The sequence below is a fragment of the Stomoxys calcitrans genome, chromosome 4 (assembly GCF_963082655.1).
Source record: "Stomoxys calcitrans chromosome 4, idStoCalc2.1, whole genome shotgun sequence".
Taxonomy (NCBI): Eukaryota; Metazoa; Arthropoda; class Insecta; order Diptera; family Muscidae; genus Stomoxys; species Stomoxys calcitrans.
In genome coordinates, this window is record NC_081555.1 from 52,660,424 (window position 1) to 52,683,620 (window position 23,197).

Below are 23,197 nucleotides of genomic sequence, written 5' to 3' on the forward strand. Positions count from 1 at the left end.
CGGATTACATGGCAGCTATATCAGGTTATAGACCGATTTAAACCATATTTGGCACAGTTGTTGAAAGTCATAACGAAACACGTCATACAAAATTTCAGCCAATTCTAATGGGAATTGCGCCCTCTAGAGGCTCGAGAAGTCAAGACCCCAGTTCATTTTATATAGCAGCTATATCAGGTTATGACCCGATTTGAACCATACTTAGCACAGTTGTTGGAACTCATAACGAAACACGTCATGCAAAATTTCAGCTTAATCAGATATGGATTGCGCCCTCTAGGGGCTCATGAAGTCAAGACCCAGATCTGTTTATATGACAGCTATATCAGGTTATAGACCGATTTAAACCATATTTGGCACAGTTGTTGAAAGTCATAACGAAACTCGTCATGTAAAATTTCAGCCAAATCTGATCGGAATTGCGCCCTCTAGAGGCTCGAAAAGTCAAGACCCCATATCAGTTTATATGGCAGCTATATCCGGTTATGGACCGATTTGAACCATACTTGGCACTGTTCTTGGAAGTCATAGCGGAACACGTCATGCAAAATTTTAGCCAACTCGGATAGGAATTGCGCCCTCTAGAGGCTCAAGAAGTCAAGATCCCTGATCGGTTTATATGGCAACTTTATCAAAACATGAACCGGTATGGCCGATTTAGAATCCCAACAGACCTACAGGTATAAGAAGTATTTGAGCAAAAATTTAAACGGCTAGTTTTACTCCTTCGAAAGTTAGCGTGCTTTCGAGAGACAGACGGACGGACTTGGCTAGATCGACTCAAAATGTCATGAAGATCAGGAATATATATATACTTTATGGGGTCTTAGACGAATATTTCGAAGAGTTACAAACAAAATGACGAAATAAGTATACCCCCATCTTTTGTTGGAGAGTACAAAAATTATATTTTTTTTTTGGTTTTGCCTAAAAATATCCCACTATTATTTTCTAGAATTTTTAATTGAGTTTATCGCTCAACTCGTCGTACGATAAAGAATTTAAGCGCTTCCATTTAGTTTTAGCCGCATAACTATTTATTTAAATCACGGAGACAGAGCGCGAAATAATAATACACTAAAAAAGCGAAAATGCAAGAAATTGGTTCACTATTCTTTATTATTCATAAGCGTGTTAGTTATTGACATAAACTTAACCCTAAGTAAATTAGTTTTTTTTTACCAAAAACGAGGAAGATGAAGGTGGGCCAACGAACGTCTTCGATATCTGACAAGGTCAAATACTTAGGTGTGATCTTGGACACGAAACTGAATTGGAGCGTACCGAAAAGGCTCACAGATGTTGGGAACTAAGTAGACGGGCCGTAGGCTCGAAATGGGGCCTGAATTCGAGGACTTTCCTAATGTTGCTTGTAGGTTGCTAGGTAAGAACTGGATAACAAATACGCCTTTAATGGCCCAAAACCTTAAATCGAGAGATCGGTCTATATGGCAGCTATACGCAAATCTTGATCAATCTTGGCCAAATTGCACAAATATGTCGAGGGGCTTAACTTAACTGGCTATCCCAAAACCTTAAATCGAGAGATCGGTCCATATGCCAGCTATATTCAAATCTGGAGCGATCTGGGCCAAATTGAAGAAGGATGTCGAAGGGCCTAACACAACTCACTGTCTCAAATTTCGGCAAGAGACCCTAAATCAGCGGATCGGTCTATATGGGGGCTATATCAAGATATAGTCCGATATAGCCCTTCTTCGAACTTAACCTGCTTATGAACAAAAAAAGAATCTGTGCAAAGTTTCAGCTCAATATCTATATCAATAAAGACTGTAGCGTGATTTCAACAGACAGACGGACGGACATTGCTAGATCGGTTCAGATTTTTACGCTGATCAATAATATATATACTTTATAGGATCGGAAATGAATATTTCGATGTGTTGCAAACGGAATGACAAAATGAAAATACCCCCATCCTTCGGTGGTGGGTATAAAAAGAAGTCATTTAAATACAGTTATTTATATTTGTAGGTATGTATCTATATTTATTTATAGTTTATATTAGCATTATTTATATATTATTAATTTATAGTTTATATAAGCATTACTGCATTGTTAATTGCGGACTAGAGATTGAAAGAAAATACATTGCAAATTCATTGCATTAATTGCAGAAAGTGTTAGCCTAAGTAATGTATACCAAATTTACAATATTTTCTCTATTTTTATGTGGAGATTCGCTGCTATAGCTAATGCAAATTGATGTTCTTCGAGTGACAAAGACAAACATATTACTTACCTAAAAACGATGGACATATAGACCATGCTTTTACAGAGCCTTTGCTCGTAAATTGTCCCATAATCATCTCCAGATAGTACATGGGTTTGCCTACCAAGGTAAAATAAAATCATTGTTCCATAAGACTATTTTATTGCATTTATACCTATGAGGAAAAGTACTATCAAATATGGAATTAAAAAAGCTCCTCCTCCATTCTCATAGGCCGTAAAGGGAAAGCGCCAAATGTTACCCAATCCAACAGACATCGAAATGCAGGACATAAGAAATTCAAGACCATTTGACCAATTAGGTCTATCATCGGCGTTATCATCCTTGTCTTTAGTCTTTTTCTGATTGGTGTTATTGGAAAGCTGTGAAAAAAAAATAACAAAATTGGAAATAAAATCAATCTTTGACAGAAGAGAATATTCTTTATGCAAATGCAAATTTGCCCATGAACATTCATTCCATTAAGAAACGAGGGCAAACTTCTCACATAGCAATGTGTGCTGTCCGACTCAAGTACAGTCGAAACCGCTTAACTGTAATATGCTTTAGTGAAAAATACCGCTTAAGTGAAACTTGACGGAAAGTACCACTCATTTTTGGTGTTATTCAGTTCAAATGAATTCGCTTAAGTGAAAATCGGTTAAATGAAAATACCGCTAAACTGAAAAAGTTTTTGTACCCTAAATTCCGTTTTTATATGAAACCAAAATCGCATAAGTGAAATAGTTATTTCTTCGGGAAACTATCTGAAATTTAAAAATATTACGTCATCGATAAAATTCGCAAAAAAATTTAATACATAGTTTATCTCAGACTTTTAAAGAGTTCTACTAAGCATAGCGCCTTTGCAACTCAAGTTATTTCATACATTATTAGTATGCTGAAGTGAAAATTTGCTTGCATTTATGCTTAAATCGCTTAACTGGAAACGAATTTCACTTATCCGAACTACGTTAAACTGAAAATTTCGTATAAGTGAAACCCAATTGATTTATTTTTAACGTTACATTTATCAGGTTTCGACTGTACTTAAGCTCAATGATAAGGGGCCTCTTTTTTATAGCCGAGTCCGAACGGCGTGAAGCAGTGCGACACCTCTTTGGAGAGAAGTTGTTGCATGGCATGGTGGGGAAAACCACCGCAGAAAATGTTTTCGCTTGGCTTTCAGCGTCATAGGCGGACATACAAACCTCTGCGCTACGATGGCCTCTTTATATATACAAATTTCCTTAACGTTAGCATTGATGCTCAATTCACATGTATGCTTATTCTCTTGGCTTCAGTCGTGTTGAGACAACGAATGAACATGCGCAAGGGTGTACGCATGACATAATTACCAGGTAGTTTACCGTAAACAGCTGCGTACATTTTTCTCGCCATGTGCACTATCTGTCTGCGAGTTTTGTGTGTGTATTATATTTTTTTGAGGTTAGGATTTTCATGCATTAGTATTTGACAGATCACGTGGAATTTCAGACATGGTGTCAAAGAGAAAGATGCTCAGTATGCTTTGACATTTCATCATGAATAGACTTACTAACGAGCAACGCTTGCAAATCATTGAATTTTATTACCAAAATCAGTATTCGGTTCGAAATGTGTTCAAATTTTGACAAATTTTGTTCAGCGATGAGGCTCATTTCTGGTTGAATGGCTACGTAAATAAGCAAAATTGCCGCATTTGGAGTGAAGAGCAACCAGAAGCCGTTCAAGAACTGCCCATGCATCCCGAAAAATGCACTGTTTGGTGTGGTTTGTACGCTGGTGGAATCATTGGACCGTATTTTTTCAAAGATGCTGTTGGACGCAACGTTACGGTGAATGAACACATTTCGAACCGAACACTGATTTTGGTAATAAAATTCAATGATTTGCAAGCGTTGCTCGTTAGTAAGTCTATTCATGATGAAATGTCAAAGCATACTGAGCATCTTTCTCTTTGACACCATGTCTGAAATCCCACGTGATCTGTCAAATACTAATGCATGAAAATCCTAACCTCAAAAAAATCACCCTTTAGTTAAGAACCATAGCACACACAAACAACGAAAAATGGCGCAAACTAGTTACATACACAAAATCAGATTTGCACTAATCACTGATTTTGACAGATAGTGCACTCAATATTTTGTTGTTGGGCAACTGCCACTACCTATAAATGAATATATCTTGGGTGTTCGAAACGTTTATGCGATTGTTCCACGAATGGAACAGAGAAATCAATTCTATTGTTAAATATTATGTTTTCTTTAATAAAGAAAATTAATCTTTTTTCGGATAAACGAATTTTTGTTCAAAGAGAGAATTATACAAAATTATCGAGAATAAGTGACGCATACAACCTTTTTTTCATTTGGTACACTACTGATATAAATATACATAACACAATCATAGCACTCTTACATAGTCCGTTAACGACAATGTATTTCTATTGTAGGTTATTAGTCATAATCAAATTTCTGCAGACGTCATTTACTTTTATTTTAATAGTTTATTATTCCGAGTATTGTAATTGTTTGATTTAAAGGGTGATATTTTAAGAGCTTTAGGAAAGTTAAAAAAAAAATAAAATTCAGAAAAATGCATGAAAACTTTATTTGAATCGATAGGAAAAGTCCATATAATTTAATGTTTGAAAATTATTTCATGCAAATGTTGAACGTGACTGCGCCTCAAATGGTCCATCCGCTTGGTCCAATTTTGACATACTCTTTCTAACATTTCGGCGGGTATCTCACGAAGAATGCTTCAATGTTGTCTTCCAATGCGTAAATTGAAGCGGGCTCGTCTAAATAGACATGAGCTTTAACATAGGTTAGTTTAGGCTAGGTTTAAGTGCCAGTCTGCCTTCAGACTCAGACGTTTTCGTCCATTGTGATACCACAGGAACAGAAGATGAAAGATGCATTCTAGTTCCTACCGTTGAACCATCCAGATCGCTTTAAAAAGTCCAATAACTTGCGGATGTTCACATCCGCTAAATCAGACAGGTTCTCAAAGAAATGAGAACCTAAAGTGGAACTTCTTCTGACTGCTAGTGCGGGACATACACACAAAATGTGTTCTATTGTCTCTTCTTTTTCGATGTCCTGCAAAAGTCGTTGCTGGCAACCTTTAGTCTGTCAACATGTTTTCTAATTAGACAATGACCTGCCATGACGGACACAATGACTGATACGTCTGTTCTAGCCAAAGCGGTAGACCTCTTCAAGATTAGGCCGGATAGTTTTGGAATGCTCACAGCCCCCTCTTTTTGACCATCTATCATTCGTTGTTCTACGGGCCTAATCCTGAAAACTTAGCTTACATGTCGCTAAAGACATACCCACAGATTCCAGTATCTCTGTAATGTGTAGGGTAATTTCGCAAGCTCGTCCGCTTTACAATTCCCTGGGATATCTCTGTGGACCGGCACCCAGAACAAGTGAATTTTGAACTGTTCAGTCATCTTGTTGAGAGATCTGCGACAGTCGAGGGTGGGTTTTGTGTTCAGAAATACGTTCTCCAGGGCTGCCTGGATGTCTGAGAAGATATTTATGCCAATCGTCGTAATGACATTATATCTTAACCATTCACGCACCATGATACACACTGCAGTAGTCGGGTAACCTCTTCGATATGACCAGTTCTATATCTTTAGAGTACACCCCAAAGCCCACCTGGTCGTTAAGTTTGGAACCATCCGTATAGAAGTCCAGAAGTCTATGTAACTTCTGTTATTAGGTATAGTGGTACAGAACTTTTTATCGGAAAGCAGCTGGGTTTAATCCACAATTCCTAGAACATCGGATATTAACCTCACGGCAATGGTCGCTGCAATTTGTCTAGCCTCAATGTCCAGAGGCATTAAATGTAGGATTTTATTCAGTGCATCAGATGGTGTCGTCCTCAGTGCAACTGTGATGCACAAACAGGCCATCCTTGGGATCCGGTTAAGTATTGAGCAGTAGGTGGACTTTTGAAGCGCCGACCACAACAGCATATAACAACTGCAGTATACAACCAATGCATGTCACGCGGTCTTAACTCCCAACTTTTGCCAATGTCTCTCTTGCAGGTGTATAGGGCAAGAGTTGTTTTTCTTGCCCTTTCCAAATGTTTGAATTTGAAGTTCAGTTTCCAGTCCAGCAAAACAACCAGGTATTTTGCGCTTTCTGTAAATGGAACATTCTCTCCTCCCAAGGAGACAGGTTCCATTGTAGGCAACTTGTGTCTCCTGACTTCCGAACTTCTCCATATCTATGTGCATTAGCATCACTTCCTACAATAAGGCTCTTCTTCACTATAGAATTGACTTCAGACAGCGACTTAAGGTTTGAAGGAGGCATCTCTGAATTGTGCGCCTATATAGGGAAGCCAGCCAGTAACAAGACTTGTTTATTTAAAGCCTGACAACTACTAAATCTTCAGTGCTTAGTGACGGAATAAAAAAAAACATTTAGATTACTCTTTGTAGGAATACAGGCTCTGTGTCTCCCTTTCCCCGTACCCTTGTGTAGTTTAAATCCAGGAATTCTTAGTCCACGAAACATTCCCCCACACACCCGTGGTTCCTGGATTAGAACCACGTCAAATTCTCCTGTCATCAGGAGGACCTTTAGTGCCGCCGAAGCGGCCTTATAATGGTGAAGACTTATCTGTAGAAACTGGACCATAGTCAGGATTCAGAACTTCCACCACTGTTGTGTTAATCTCGTCTTCTGATACCACCAGGAGTTCATCCTCCCAAGATTCGTTAGATCTTGCCATGATGAGCTTCCGTACGGATCCAGGGGCAGGTGAGAAAGCTGTGGAAACACTCTTCTTTAGGACACTGGACACTTGCGGTGTGGACGATTCCTCCTTAGATGCTTCACTAACTGCAGCTGTCGAAGTTCTTTTTGAGTTCCGTGCTTTCCCGCTGGTTCACACCTTGAACCCAGTCCAACCGGATGACCCACCCACACAGAGCTTGTCGGGTCCCGTTTTGATGCCATCCCCTCCTATCTCGATTGTGGCAGGGGGATTTTCAGTCTCCTGCAATCCGCCAGACTTTAGCGATGTGGTCGATAGTTCCTTAGGCAAGTGTTCAGCAACAACTGCTGAGTCGTCTCTTCTATAGACCTTCAGTTTCCACTTGTTGAATCCGTAGGATACAATCCCTTCAGACTTGTTGAGGTCTGCGACAGCCGGAGTTGAGTACGAATACTACATATCTCCGGTCAACATCAGCCTCATCCAATCTTCCAGTCGATGTTTGAAAGATTGGGATTACATTCCCTAAGTCTTCAAAGTATCGATTCAGGATCTGAGGGAATCCTTGGTATCCAAGCATGCGCCATTGGTCGAGAAGGAATATCTTCTTAGCGCACAACGACCAATCTTTCTTAGCGCACAACGATACATATCAATTGAGCGTTGATCCCCGAAAGCAATTAATCTGTATCGGCCCCGATACCAGCCTGCATCGTCACAAACTGGAGGAGGAAATTTTGCAAGGACATTGTAGTACACTGTTGACAGTCCATTGACTATCCCACTCTAATTATTCCTAGGTATGCAGCCCTGTTCTTCTCCTTTGTGGACAACTGTCATCACCAAACTGTCTCTAGCGACATTAGCAAAGGTTTTTGGACCCATCTTACTATTGTTCGCCCTCCAGGTGACCGCAGCCTTTTGGCTGACTGCGGTGCAGTTATCGAATCTAGACTTGTGGTCTTTGGCGTTTCCTGTGCACCAAATTCCAGACCCCAAATTAGGGAGTCTGTCTCCCTGTTAGCGAGAGTCTTAGGATCATTCACACCAAGCCTCTCATTAAACCTGAGAGCGATGCATCTTCTTTTATTCCAACCTCGAGCGTGTTGATTTGCTAGGGAAGGCCGATGGCTTAGGCAAATTATAGGCATGCGAAGAAGAATAGGTTTGACCCTTTCCTTAAGAATCGAACCAGGTGTTAGCCAGCTGGAAACTTGAGAAGGTCCCACATTTAGAAATCTTCCATATGGCATATAATTCAACCTCGAACAAAACGCTTTTATATTTTGCCTTATATTGGACCTTTGCATCGCACCTTTCTCACTTTACAAATTCACTTCGTACAAAAGAACTTTCTAAATATGACGAAGTAATGTTTCGACATGCGATAGCAAATCGGCTTAGCAAACAGAGGGTCAGTGGATCAAATCCTGGAGAAGGCACATTTCGAAATTATAAAAATTAAATTCTCATTCTAAAAATGCATTTTCAAAGATTGCAGTCTAAAGAGAATAATTTAAAATTTAGTTGTCTCTCTCAATTAAATTGAGAGAGCTTTATTGTTTTTTTGTTGTCCTATACGTTTTTTGTCGGGCAACTGCTCCTAGTTATGAATTAATTTATCTTGATTCATGCTACATAGGTGGTTCTACATTGGTCTACATTGACAACCCAGGAACTGAGATCTCTTTCAACTCCCTAATCATAAAACAGACCTGCAAGCTTAGATCCAGGCGATCATAGAAGGCGTGAGGTGGTATGGTGTAAAAACAAGGCCGTCGAGTGTGAACATCAATAATACATAATATGCCCATCAGAGCAATAACAACCATGAAGGTGAGGTCACGGACGGGGATATAAACGCCCGAGGGGGAATGAGAAAGCAGACGATTTGTCCATGAAAATGAAAGCCAAGCCTTTCGGGCCGACGTCTACTGTGGAACAATGAAACGGTCTGTAGGACGTCGAAAATCCTATGGGGAGATCCGGATCGTGAGAGGACGAGGCTAACACTGAAAGGAAGCACGAAAGAGATCAGCATAGATTTCGTATCATTACGGGGCACATAGGACCGTAGCGCAGAGGTTAGCATGTCCGCCTATGGCGCTGAACGCCTAGGTTCGAATCCTGGCGAAACCATCAGGAAAAAATTTTCAGCGGTGGTTTTCCCCTCCTAATGCTGCCAACATTTGTGAGGTACTGGGCCATGTAAAACTTCTCTCCAAAGAGGTGTCGCACTGCGGCACGCCGTTCGGACTCGGCTAAAAAAAGGAGGTCCCTTATCATTGAGCTTAAACTTAAATCGGACTGCACTCATTGATATGTGAGAAGTTTGCCCCTGTTCCTTAGTGGAATGTTCATGGGGAAAATTTGGAGGAGATGATGATGATCATTGCCAGAATTTCGCTGCTAACACACTCCGACACTAAGATGGGGACATAATACCAGACTTCACGCAACTCAGAAGGGTGGATTAGAAAACAATTAGAGATTTTGTGAGTAGCATGGAATTCCTGACTTAGATTTTTTCGAGGTAAAATTTTAATATAACTAGGTGCATGTTCATAGTGGCATGGGGCGGATTAATATCAGCACTCACTTTTCGACGTAACCTTTCCTAACTTAGTAAGTGGTCAAAATGTTATCAAAATCCGACCGGATTTAGATAGCTCTTATATAAATATTGTTCATCCTATTTGCCCTCGTACTACTTAATTTAAAGTACAGGAGGCACTCTCAGTGGTGTTGGGTATTACACAGACGATCCCGACCAACTTTTGGCTAACCCTACTTGTTTTTTGTATGGAGTCACTGTCAAATATTATGGGAAAATCTGAAATCATCTTGAACGGTATCACTGCCTTTGTGCAGTGGGTAAACAATGTCAATACATGCTGTTCTCTTATCGCCAACGCATGTAAGATATTTCATTTATTTTATTGACGCTTTAAACATGTAAGTCATTCGGGGTATTTGTATATCGTGTATGCCACCAATATTGTTCCAAAAATAAGTGTAAACATCATTAAAACGTTTTTATACCTTGCGGTCTTTTTTACTTTCAAATTCGAAGGTAATGGCAAATATGCAGAAGATTTAGTCATGCTGGCTTGGTATGTCAATATATTAAACATTTCAATAATAACTCCCAAAGAGTAAAATGTTAATTTATTGCTGTCGTCGGTTTTTGCGATGATGACTTATAAGGATAATAACATGATCGATAGATTAGGGGACTTTTTTTGGTTTCACACAAAGATAATTATTTTTGGTTGCTTTCTTGGTACAAAAATTAAGTATTCCTGATTTTTGAAGTACTGGATAGCATTGGTTACTGCTCCGCAGGATGAGTTTAAAGACCGAATGACTTGAGAAAAACATTGGTGTTAATGGAAGCATTTCCATATTATCGTCCAGGAGTGTACTGGTATCTAAAGGCTTGCCAGGTCCTCAAAGCATGAAGTTGGGAACTCTATACCACAAATCGGGATTGGTCGGAATTCCCCAAAAACGAAAGACCTAAGCCAAAATTTAATTTTTATTAACAAAAGAAATTAAATCTTATTTCGGCCGAGCCGAATATTGGACACCATGGATTGTGGTATTTTATTTGATGATTCATTTTTAAGAAATAAAGTAGGATATTGCCTAAGAACGCCGGCAGATTTAGAAATCCTATCGAGGGATTGGCTTATAATCGGCTTATATATGGTGTATTTTTTGGTAAGTATAAGTTTGCTTCACGTACCAAATTCCACCCAAAGTTGAAGTTTCTAGGGGCTCAGGAAGTCAAATATGGGAATCGGTTACCAATTTATGTACCTATGTGGGTGGAATTTCGGTCCAAATTTCAACCAAATCATATAAAAAGTAATACTTCTAGGGTACATTTTATGTAGGAGCTATATCCATAACTGAACCCATAAGGCTCTTTTGCAACTCCCAGCGACCCACATCAGTAAGAAGTAACTTCGCGAAATTTTAAGCAGATACATTCTTTCGTACCAACGCTGTCGTGCTTTCGATAAAAGGGTGTTGTTTGGAAAGGACAATGCAACTTATCGCTTTAATCTCCAACGAAAATGGATTAAAAACACAACTACCCTTAATAAAATAAAACGGGACCAAAAACAGACCAAGTTTAAGTCGGATAGTACTATGTATGAAAACAGTAGTGTACTTAGGACAAAGTGATACACGCATGTGATCCAAGAGCTTCGTATATACAAAATTAATTGCACAAAATACCCTCGTATTAATACTTCGGACAATTTCAGTATTTGTGTTGGCTCCAAAAGTTGGGATTTTCTCATATCTTTTGTCTAATAGAAAGTCGGGATAATTCGTACCATCTGGCAAGCCTAGGTATATATGAAACAGCAGTTGTTAAAAGTTGTCTTACGCCGGTTTAAGAAACACTGATTTTATTATTGGGTTGCCCAAAAAGTAATTGCGGATTTTTTTAAAGAAAGTAAATGCCTTTTTAATAAAACTTAGAATGAACTTTAATCAAATATACTTTTTTTACACTTTTTTTCTAAAGCAAGCTAAAAGTAACAGCTGATAACTGACAGAAGAAAGAATGCAATTACAGAGTCACAAGCTGTGAAAAAATTTATCAACGCCGACTATATGAAAAATCCGCAATCACTTTTTGGGCAACCCAATATATGACCGCTACAATTTCTGCAGAACGAGGGCTGCGGAGTCGGAGTTGAATAAATTTGTCTGGAGTTGGAGTCGAGAAAATTATCTCGACTCCGATTCCGGACAAACCAGTAAAATATGCATCAACAAAAAAATTTAATTCTAAAACATTTTTGGAAAAAAAAATAAAAGGTGTTATTTTTATAGTAGACTGTTGTATTCAATTCGGCGGTTTTTAAATTCAAATTCGAGTCTTTTGTTATTTTTGAAAAATAGCAGAATACAAAAAAACCGACAAAATTTGAGGGAAATTTTTTTTGAGAAACTTTTATCGCAATATTGTTTTTAGTAAAAATGCGTTGTGTTGTCTTCCAATAAATTATTCACGAAAATGTCATTGAAAAAAAAAATAAAAAGTATTGTCTTAAGAAAAAATTTCTTTAAATATTAAAGCTGTAGGAAAAATTTCATTGAAATTTTTTTTTTAAAAATTGCATTGAAATTTTTTCTTAAAAAATTGCATTGAAATTTTGTTTTTAGAAAAATCTTAATAAAATCTTGTCTCTCTATAGAATTTCGACCGTACTTATTTAAGGAGTCATTGGGAAAATAGTTGTGCAAAATTATGAGAAGATCGGTTGAAAAATGCGCTTGCAAAAGCTCTAGAAGTGAAAATCGGGCGACACATTTACATGGGAGCTATATCTAAATCTGAACCGATTTTTGTCATACGGTATATACGACAGCTATATCCAAATCGGTTTTTATGGTCCTTTTATGGACCTAAAACCTTAAGTCGGGAGATCGATATATGACAGCTATATTGAAATCTGGACCGATCTGGGCTGTGTTAAACAGGAATGTCGAGGAGCCTTACACAACTCGCTATACCAAATTTTTGGGAAATCGGACAATAAATGCGCATATCCAAATCCGAACCTGGTATTAAACAAGGATATCAAGAGGCCTAACACAACTCTCTGTTTGAAATAGCCCATTTTCAAACTTAACCTACCTATGGACAAAAAAAGAATCTGTGCAAATTTTCAGCTGAATATCTCTATTATTAAAGACTGTAGCGTGATTTCAACAGATAGACGGACGGACGGACATGGCTAGATCGTCTTAGTTTTTTACGACGATCAAGGGTATATATACATTATAGGGTCGGAAATGGATATTTCGATATGGATGCCGTTTATTAAACAATTCAGTGGAACGATACAACTCTGAAATTCGCCACTTTTAATTTTATTCTACCACAGAACTCACATTAAGGTGCCATTACACAGCATGTAGATGTCTTATGACATGCCACTTTTTGTATGCGCATGTAATTGAAAATGTTTGGTCAAAATTGTCAATTTACATACGATTCATCATTTTTGCTTTCACACCTGCATTTTACTTCGTATGACATAACTTAAAAATTTGAGCAAAAGCTGATTTTTTTTACGCGTAAAACTTGTTAAAGTTGTGAGTCAGCATAATTTTGCGAAAACAATTTTATTTAGGGTTGCTTTCATTCGACTGACAACAAAACAGCTGATTTCTTTATGTTTTTGCAAGAAGGAATAGAGCACGCTGTAATCGAAACAAATTACATGTGCTATTTTGAAAAGTGATTTTCATATGTTAGTTTCGTTTTTATCACACGACATGGACAACTCTACATGTGATAATTTTGACATGTCATAAGACAACTATATGCCATGTAATAGACCCTTTAGCAAGAAAATTAAGTAAAAGAAAATGTCAGAAGAAACCGTTAAATATGATGTCGCATTAAATCGACTTCATTGTATAGACACAAGTGTATATAAAAAGGGACAGTACCAAATTTGTATACCAAATGTCCTCCAACAAGATTTATGTGGAAGCTTGCGGCTCATATTTTAGCAATATTCGTTTAAATCGGACGAACATCTATGTGGGCGCTATTTCCAAATCTTATTTCATTTCAAACAGACAAAGCTAAATTGAATTAGCGATTCTGAGTCGATCCGTATGCGTATCAATGGTCTACCTCTCTTCCTTCTGGGTGTTACAAACAAATGCACTAAAATATAATGCAATGTAACACAGTAGTGGAGCATGATATAAATATTTGTTCTTAAAGCTTTAGAACCATCTGATAAATTGCAACAGAAATGGCTGGAATTTTGTATAGCGTTAAAAGAAATCACCGTTTAAATATCGACATGTATAGACAGAAGGATGAAGAAAGAAGATCTGCATGAAATATCAGGTCATTAATTTCAGCTTTTCTAATCTTTATACGTAATGTCTGCCTTAATGGGTTAAAATTGGCATATAAGTAATACAAACAACAGAAACACGAAATGGGTGTTTTCAACAACAACATTAACACAATCCCTCAAAATAGGAAAAAAAGGTTCGACGTTGAACTCGTCGGAACTTACAATTATATACATATTAGTATGCTGGAAAAGGCCGTTCCGCTGCGCCTTCTTTCACTCTCTTATTTTATCTGAGCCCTATATTGGCACGGTCAGAAAAAAATCCTGGTACGGATGGTACGACCTTTCAGATTTTTCGCTCCAATGGGGATATCATATTGGTGCTATACTCCCAAATTTCTTTCATTTGAGCCTTACATTACTATGGTCGGTGCAAATGTCCTGTATAGGGATGTTTTTCGTGGTGGGGTGGACCGCCTGTATCAGATTCGTGCTCTAATTTCAAATATCTTTCGTTTAAGCCTAATATTGTAATTATTCGTCTATATTTCCATTTGGCTGGCTTTGGAACTGGGCGGCCGCCCTACACATCCCACCTTAAATAAGAATATCAAATTTCAGTTTTCGAGTTCTTATAAACAAACTATATTTCAAGTAAATCCCCCCACCCATCTCCGAGATCTGGCTTTTTTTTGAAAATAGGGTAAGGGGAGGGATCACCCATTAAAGTTTGGATGTTAGATCCAATTCATTCTCTTGAATTTGGTAGTGGATTGGAGTAGCCAAACTCTTTGCCCCGAAAATGGATATCAGATTCATACTCTACTCTCAAAAACCATATTGGAGATACATATTGCTATAGTCGGTAAATATGTGCGGTTTAGGGGGAGTTTATAAGGTGCGGCGTCCCTGACACACTTGGCCATGAAATAGATACAGATTTCAGACCCTTTTTGCCATAATCCACAAATATGTCAGTTTGAGGGGGGTATGCAGGGTGGAGCGGCCACCCACGTACTTAGCCCTGAAAAAATATCAGCATCGTGCTCTACTCTCAAATTTCTTTAATTTGAGCCCCAATTGCCATTGGTTTAGGGGAGTTTATGACACGAACCCCAAACATTTTGCCTCAAATTGGTACGCAATCATGACCTAATTGGAAGGAGTTTAGAGGCCGACCCTGAAGTAATATCAGCATCGTGCTAGAGCACGATTTTGTTTGAGCCCCATAATGTCAAGCATTTTCAGATTCACTCTAATTATTTTTTTGTATTGGTTATCTACATTCAAAATCATATTTCAAAGCGACCACTTTGGATACCACATACCTTAAGATCCACAGGTCCTCCTGTGTCCATCCCAATTTGAGGGTAAAAAGTGTACTCTACTACCAAAGATCTCTTATTTCTGTCCTATTCTATCCTGATCGGCCTTCATATATTATACCATACTATTCACATATTATTTTTAATTCCTTTTTTATGGGGTAGGATAGGGGGAGGGGTTTTGCCCTCTGGCACGCCCTACACATCCCACCTTAAATAAGAATATCAAATTTCAGTTTTCGAGTTCTTATAAACAAACTATATTTCAAGTAAATCCCCCCACCCATCTCCGAGATCTGGCTTTTTTTTGAAAATAGGGTAAGGGGAGGGATCACCCATTAAAGTTTGGATGTTAGATCCAATTCATTCTCTTGAATTTGGTAGTGGATTGGAGTAGCCAAACTCTTTGCCCCGAAAATGGATATCAGATTCATACTCTACTCTCAAAAACCATATTGGAGATACATATTGCTATAGTCGGTAAATATGTGCGGTTTAGGGGGAGTTTATAAGGTGCGGCGTCCCTGACACACTTGGCCATGAAATAGATACAGATTTCAGACCCTTTTTGCCATAATCCACAAATATGTCAGTTTGAGGGGGGTATGCAGGGTGGAGCGGCCACCCACGTACTTAGCCCTGAAAAAATATCAGCATCGTGCTCTACTCTCAAATTTCTTTAATTTGAGCCCCAATTGCCATTGGTTTAGGGGAGTTTATGACACGAACCCCAAACATTTTGCCTCAAATTGGTACGCAATCATGACCTAATTGGAAGGAGTTTAGAGGCCGACCCTGAAGTAATATCAGCATCGTGCTAGAGCACGATTTTGTTTGAGCCCCATAATGTCAAGCATTTTCAGATTCACTCTAATTATTTTTTTGTATTGGTTATCTACATTCAAAATCATATTTCAAAGCGACCACTTTGGATACCACATACCTTAAGATTCACAGGTCCTCCTGTGTCCATCCCAATTTGAGGGTAAAAAGTGTACTCTACTACCAAAGATCTCTTATTTCTGTCCTATTCTATCCTGATCGGCCTTCATATATTATACCATACTATTCACATATTATTTTTAATTCCTTTTTTTTGGGGTAGGATAGGGGGAGGGGTTTTGCCCTCTGGCACGTCCTTTCATTTGAGTACAATATATTCTCGGTCATCCTAAATGAGAGTTTGGCGTTGCATTTATTGGAAGGAGAGGCTCGGCCCCGACGCTAAGAAACAAACGACAATTTATTTGAGTCTTTTATTGTCGCGATCTACTGTCCTGCGGAACGGTAGGACGTGACCCAGATACTTCAATCCTTATACCAACATTACATTCGAAATATGCTGTCATATACTTTCCTTTTAATATATGTAAATTAAATCCCGATCGAACTGCTCGTCCTATTGGCCCACCCTTATTAGTGGGTGGGTCGGTCCCATACTCTGTCCTAATTATGCATACCAGATTTTTAGTCAACTCCCAAATTTATGTCCGTTTTGGAGGTTTTTGGGGTTGGGGAGGCCCCGTAGACACCTTGAACCAAATTCTCATAACAGATGTGTACTCAGCTTCCAAATATTATTCGATTGATAGCCATATTGTCCCAATCGGTAAATATGTCCTGTTGAGGGGTTTTGGGGGGATGGGGAGGGGCCTCAGACACCAAGAAATACATTTTTATATCAGCATTGGACTCTACCTTTAAATATCTTTCATTTGATATCCATATTATCCCAATCGGTACATTTGTCCTGGTGGGGGGTTTTGGGGGGTGGGGAGGGCACTCAGACACCATAAAATATTGTTTTGTGTCAGATTTGTATTCTACTTTTAAATACCTTTCATTTGATACCCACATTGCTCAAAGCGGTTAAAGTTGGGTGGTGATTTTGGAGGGGGCCCCTCGGCACTTAGGGTAACATTTTAATGCGAAGTTCGTACTCTACTCTTAAATACCTTTCATCTGATACCAATATTGCCCAAAGCGGTGAAGGGTCCTCTTGGGGCTTTTTTTGGGGGTGGGAGACCCCCGAAAATTAGGAGTGAAATTTGTATACTCTACTCTAAATACCTTTCATTTGATATCCATATTGTCCCAATCGGTACACATGTCCGTTCGGGTGTGAAAATTTCATGAAAATCGGTTCAGCCGTTTTTGAGTCCATACGAAACAGACCAACAAAATAAAACAGAAAGTTTTTTTTTTAACGCATATCCTCCATTTTCTTCTTTTTGGTCCTAATACAATAAGTAGAATACGAAATATTATTACGATAACCCGTGCCGACACGACGTCCAAGGTTGGATGTGGTACTTTTTAACTTGGTAATTAAACTACGCATTTATATGGCGTTTATGTTTACCACATTCCATCACGCCTAGCTCCCTGAGGACGGAGGACGGGACTTACACTAAGAGTGGGCAGGAGACGGTGGAACTTTTGATGGAGGCTCATTTCACGGTTGACCAGGAAGAGGAAGGCGATCAAGATATCGCAATACCTGCATATGTGGCTTTAACGGGTGACCTCATCAGGGACATCGTTGACGAGTGAGCAGTCCGCACTTTCTGGCCATTTAAGTAGGTCGGACCTGACGGAATTATCCCGGCACTGCTGCAGGAGTCTCTTGGAGTCACCTTGCCCTTGCTTGAGCGGATCTTACGAGCGATCCTGGCATGGTCCTACATACCGAGGGCATGGAAGGAGGTCAAAGTGGTCTTTATCCCCAAGGCGAGAAGAATAAACCACGACGAAGGATTATGTACCTACTAGTCTGTCATCATTTTTGCTGAAAACACTGAAAAGACTGATTGACCTTAAGCTGAGAGGGGGACTAACACCGGGAAACTTCAGTGGGGCAAAACATGCATATCTGAAAGGCAGGTCGGTGGAGACGGCCCTTCATGAGGTGCTACAGGAGGTCGAGATGTCTCTCCGACAGAAGTTGTACACTTTGGCGGCCTTCTTGGATATTGAGGGAGCCTTCCTTCCTTCGATCCTGGGAGATTGTGTGGTCAGAAGGCGGGTGCCAGAGGAACGCCCCAAGGAGGGGTATTCTCGCTGATCCTATGAAACCTCGTGATTAATGAAATCCTGATAGATTTTGGTGGGGACGGCACGAGGATGATCGCTTATGTGGACGACGTCGTGCTGCTGGTCCGAGGCATGTTTTTGCCGACGATCAGCGAGATCATGGTAGGGTCAATGAGGAGTTTGTCGCTATGGGCTACCAGAAAAGGGTTGAGGACCAACCCAGGGAAGGACAGAACTGGTGCTCTTAAGATTCCCGTCCTTGGACAGGGTCACCCTGCAGCTGTCGAAGGAGGCGTATTACCTAGGCATAGTCCTCGATTCAAAACTATCCTAGAAGAGGAACAGCGAGGAAAGAAGACGTAAAGCACTGTGCGCTTTTTACTCATAAAGCACTGGTGTGGTGGAATGCCGTAGAGAAGAGGACGCGTGCGAGGAAGTTCTAGAAGGTCCAGATACTGGCCTGCGTCGGGCCTGGAGGCGATGTTGGATATGCAGCCCATTAGGTCGCGCTCGGGCTGAGGGAGCTCGGCATGCTGAAAAAGGATGGTTGCGGCCACAGTTCGCTTCTGGGTGTTATAGATGTGGAAGGTAGACTGAGGAGGATCTCCGACTACCTCGCACCAGTGCCGACTGGAGTGAGGGCATTAGCGATTCGATTTCCTGGGAGGCATGAATAGAGGGCGAATGCTGTACTTGAGGAACATGAGACCTCGATCTACACCGATGGCTCTAAGATGGAGTCAGGGACTCGATTGGGCTCTACTCTGAGGTGGGACTCGGTGGATAGTTTCCGGACTACAAAGGCGCTATGGCCGGTCATCGACCGGACGTGGACGAGAGAGTAAATACCGTTCGATAAGTGGTCGATGAGTACCTTAACATGGCATTGTGGCGCGCATGGGAATACCGCACAATGACTTCTGTAGGAGTTGCCTCGATGAGGATGAACATGAGACTAATGAGCACTTGCTGTTTTCACGTTCGGGTCTGCAGGGACGTAGGCCCTCCTTTCTGCGAGCCTTTTCTTTGTGATCTGGGTGAACTTGCGAACGTACCTCTGGTAAGTCTCCTGAGATTTGTTGAAGGAACAGGATGGTTCCGACGGGTGATGCCATAAGCTCCGGCGTAGGTACATCCGTGCTTGAGAGGGGATGGGCTTTTCTTCACCCCCCGCTAGGGATCACCATTCCTACTGTATTTCTTTTGTTTCTAGGGAACCAAAATGGGCCAAACTGCCCTCCGAGTAAACTCACCTTTGGTGGGCACCCCACTCAACCTAACCTAACCTATGTAAAACACATGAAGTGTATCATGCGCCACTACTGTGGCTGTGGTGCAGTATACGGTTCTATTCATAAATTCTTCCTTATTTGGTTTAGCAATGTCCGTCTATTTACGTATCCTTACTGTACTGTTTGCCCGTTGTTTGTTGTTTTTATACCCTCCACCATAGAAGGGGGGTATATTTTTTTCGTCATTTCGTCTGAAACTCATCGAATATTGATCTGAGACCCAAAACATATATATTTTTGATCGTCTTGACATTTTAAGTCGATTTATCCATGTCCGTCCGTCCGTCTGTCTGTCGCAAGGAGACCAACTTTCGAAAGAATAAAGCTAGGCATTTGAAATTTTGCACAAATACATTCTACAATATTAGTGCAGGTCGATGGGGATTGTAAATGGGCCATATCGGCCATGTTTTGATATAGCTGCCATATAAACCGATATCTCGATTATACTTCTTGAGCCTCTAGAAAGCGCAATTCTTCTGAAATTTTGCACAATGGCATCTACTATGGTCTCCAACATACAAGCCATGTATGGCCCGCATCGGTCCATAACCCAATATAGCTCCAATAGCATGACAATTTTTATCTATTATCCTTTGGTTGTCTATAAAGAAATACCAGGCAAAGAACTTGATAATTTGATTTGATATTTTGTGATATTAGCCAATCAACACAAAATTTTCCACATCTCACTTTTTTAACCCATGGACAAACGCTATATAATTTTAGTAAAAATCGGTTCATTTTTAGATAGAGCTCCCTTATATATGTATCGCCCGATTTTCATTTATAAATCAAATTTGCTGACGAACATTCCATTAAGGAACTGGGGCATAGGCGTGCAGCAGTGCGAGTTTTACATAGCTGCCATACCAATTTTATAACCACCACCGAAGGATGAGGTATATTAATTTGGTCATTCCGTTTGCAACACATCGAAATATCCATTTCCGACCTTATAAAATATATTTATTCTTGATCAGCGTAAAAATCTAAGACGAACTAAACATGTCCGTCCGTCTGTCTGTTGAAATCACGCTACAGTCTTTAAAAATAGAGATATTGAGCTGAAACTTTGCACAAATTCTTTTTTTGTCCATAAGCAGGTAAAGTTCAAAGATGGACTATATCGGACTATATTTTGATATAGACCGATCCGCCGATTTAGGGTCTTAGGCCAATTAAAGCCACATTTATTATCCGATTTTGCTGAAATTTGGGAAAGTGAGTTGTGTTAGGCCCTTCGACATCCTTCGTTAATTTCATCGATAAACCGATCCCTCAATTTAAGGTTTCGGGCCCATAAAATGGGCATTTATTGTCCGATGTCGCCCAAATTTGGAACGGTGAGTTAAGTTAAACTCCTTGGCATACTTCTGCAATGTGGCACAGATTTGGATATAGCTGCCATATAGGCCGATCTCTCGGTTTTAGGTTTTAGGGCCATAAAAAGCGCATTTATTTTCCGATGTCGCCGAAATTTGGGACAGTGAGTTGTATTAGACCCTTAGATATTCTTCTTCAATTTCACTCAGATCGGACCAGATTTGTATATAAATGTCATATAGACCGATCTCTCAATTTAATGTATTGGGCCCATAAAAGGCGCATTTATTGTCCGATGTTGCCAAAATTTGGGACAGAGAGTTAAGTTAAGCCCCTTCACATATTTCTGCAATTTGGTCTAGATCGATCAAAATTTGCATATAGCTGCCATACAGACCGATACCTCGATTTAAAGTCTTGGCCCCATAAAAGGTGCATTTATAATCCTATTTAACTGAAATTTGTCACAGTGTCTTATGTTAGGCTTTCCGACATCCATGTTGTGTATGGTTCAGATCGGTTTATTTTTAGATATAGCTTTACTAAAAGACCAATATTTTGTTATACACAATTGAACAATGACTTGTACTTATTACTATTTCGTCCAAATCGGAACATATTTCGATATAACTGCTATGGGACATAGGGTATCCAATTTTCACCGTATTTTGATGAAAGGTGGTTTACATATATACCCGAGATGGTGGGTGTCCAAAGTTCGACCCGGCCGAACGTAACGCCTTTTTACTTGTTTTCAAATGGCATAGTTTCTTACATATGTTGCCAACATTAGGAGGGATAACTACCGAAAAAATTTGAACCGATTTTGATAAAATTGTGCACACATGTTGGTACATTAAATAGAACGTCTGGTAGAGATCGGACCAAATTTATGGCTACTGGAGCCCAAAAATGTTATATCGAATGAAAGATATATATGGGAGCTATATTTAAATCTGAACCGATTTTGTTCAAATTACTAGCGGTAGTCCTTGGACCAAAACAGTGACTTGTGCAAAATTTTGCGATAATCGGACAACAAATGCGACCGTACCTTGACTAAAAGAATATCGAAAGAAAAGCAAAAACAAGTTCGGTCACGATGGATCGCATTTATCTAATTCTTTTCCCGATATATCTTTTTAGGTGAACAAAGGATTATAAATAATTGCTATGCTATTGGAGCTATATCAAGTTATGGTCCGATTCGGACCATAATCAAATCGAATGTTGCAGACCATAGTAAAAGATCCTGTACCTTGATTACAACAATACATGGACAGGCAGACAGACGAACATAGTCAAATCGAATCAGGAAGTGATTCTAATCAGATCCGTATACTTATCGATGGGTTTAGCTCTTCTCCTTCTTAGCGTTGCAAACAAATGCACAAATCTATAATACCCTGAACCACAGTGGTGGTGTAGGGTATAATAAAATACTAGTTTTCGAGATATTACACTTGCAATCAGACCAAATTACCTAAAAATTGTGTTTGTTTGTTTGTTTGTTTATTATTATTTATGACATTACTAGTACAACAAGACATAAGTCTTATAATTGACTGTACTAGAATCACAAGAAGATACACAGTAATGGTTTACAAAAATTAGAAGTTGGAAAACATTTTATAAATAAAATTGAAATTTGTGTAAATAAAATTGAAATTTGTATAAATAAAATTGAAATTTGTATAAATAAAATTTAAATTTGTATAATTAAGAAACAAAATTAAAAAAACAATAATCAAGCATAAAATTTAAAAAGCTCAGTCTTAAAAACAGAAGCATTGCTTAGTAATTGCAAATAATTAGGGAGCGAGTTCCAAAGACGAATTGTGTTGATGAAGAATTGGCGTTCGGAGGAGAGTTTTTGAACCTGGGAAGAATGAGTTTTTTGCCTCTGTTGGATCTGGCGAACTGCACACGATTATAAAGATAAAAGGGTTCTTTTGTGTAAATTATATTATGCAGCTGTATTAAGCATCTTATCTTTAAGTAGTTGCTAAATTGAACGTTGAAAATTTTGTATGCGAATTCAGATATTCTGTCTCTCCTAGTTTTGTTAAAGACATAACGTGCGATGTTGTTATATGCAACATTTAGTGTCCGGGAGTCATTGTAGTCACAATATGCAAAGACTTCACATCCGTAAAGCAGTGTTGGGAGTAAATATGTCTTTGCAAGCATCATACGAATATTAAAAGTAGTACATGTACGCACATTCCATAAATTTCTCAGCATACCATATACTTTGCCAGAAGCGCGATTAATGTGGTTTGTCCAAGTCAGCTTTGTATTGATCGTTAAACCCAAATTGGATGAAGACTCTACTCGTTGTATTACATTGTCTGAAATTCTTAATTCGACGTTGTATTGAAGAGA

General features: G+C 39.2%; 1 protein-coding gene across 6 annotated transcripts in view; it reads right to left on the minus strand.

Annotated features, from left to right (window-relative positions):
- LOC106086295 (sodium-dependent nutrient amino acid transporter 1) overlaps nt 1-23,197 on the minus strand; it is a 75,016-nt gene that overhangs the window by 22,348 nt on the left and 29,471 nt on the right. For all 6 annotated transcript variants that reach the window (XM_013250913.2, XM_013250916.2, XM_013250912.2 and 3 more), the window contains 2 exons: nt 2,409-2,616; nt 2,264-2,353 (listed from right to left, as the gene is read on the minus strand). In XM_013250913.2, coding sequence (XP_013106367.1) covers nt 2,264-2,353; nt 2,409-2,616 — 298 coding nt within the window. The remainder of the gene's footprint in view (nt 1-2,263; nt 2,354-2,408; nt 2,617-23,197) is intronic.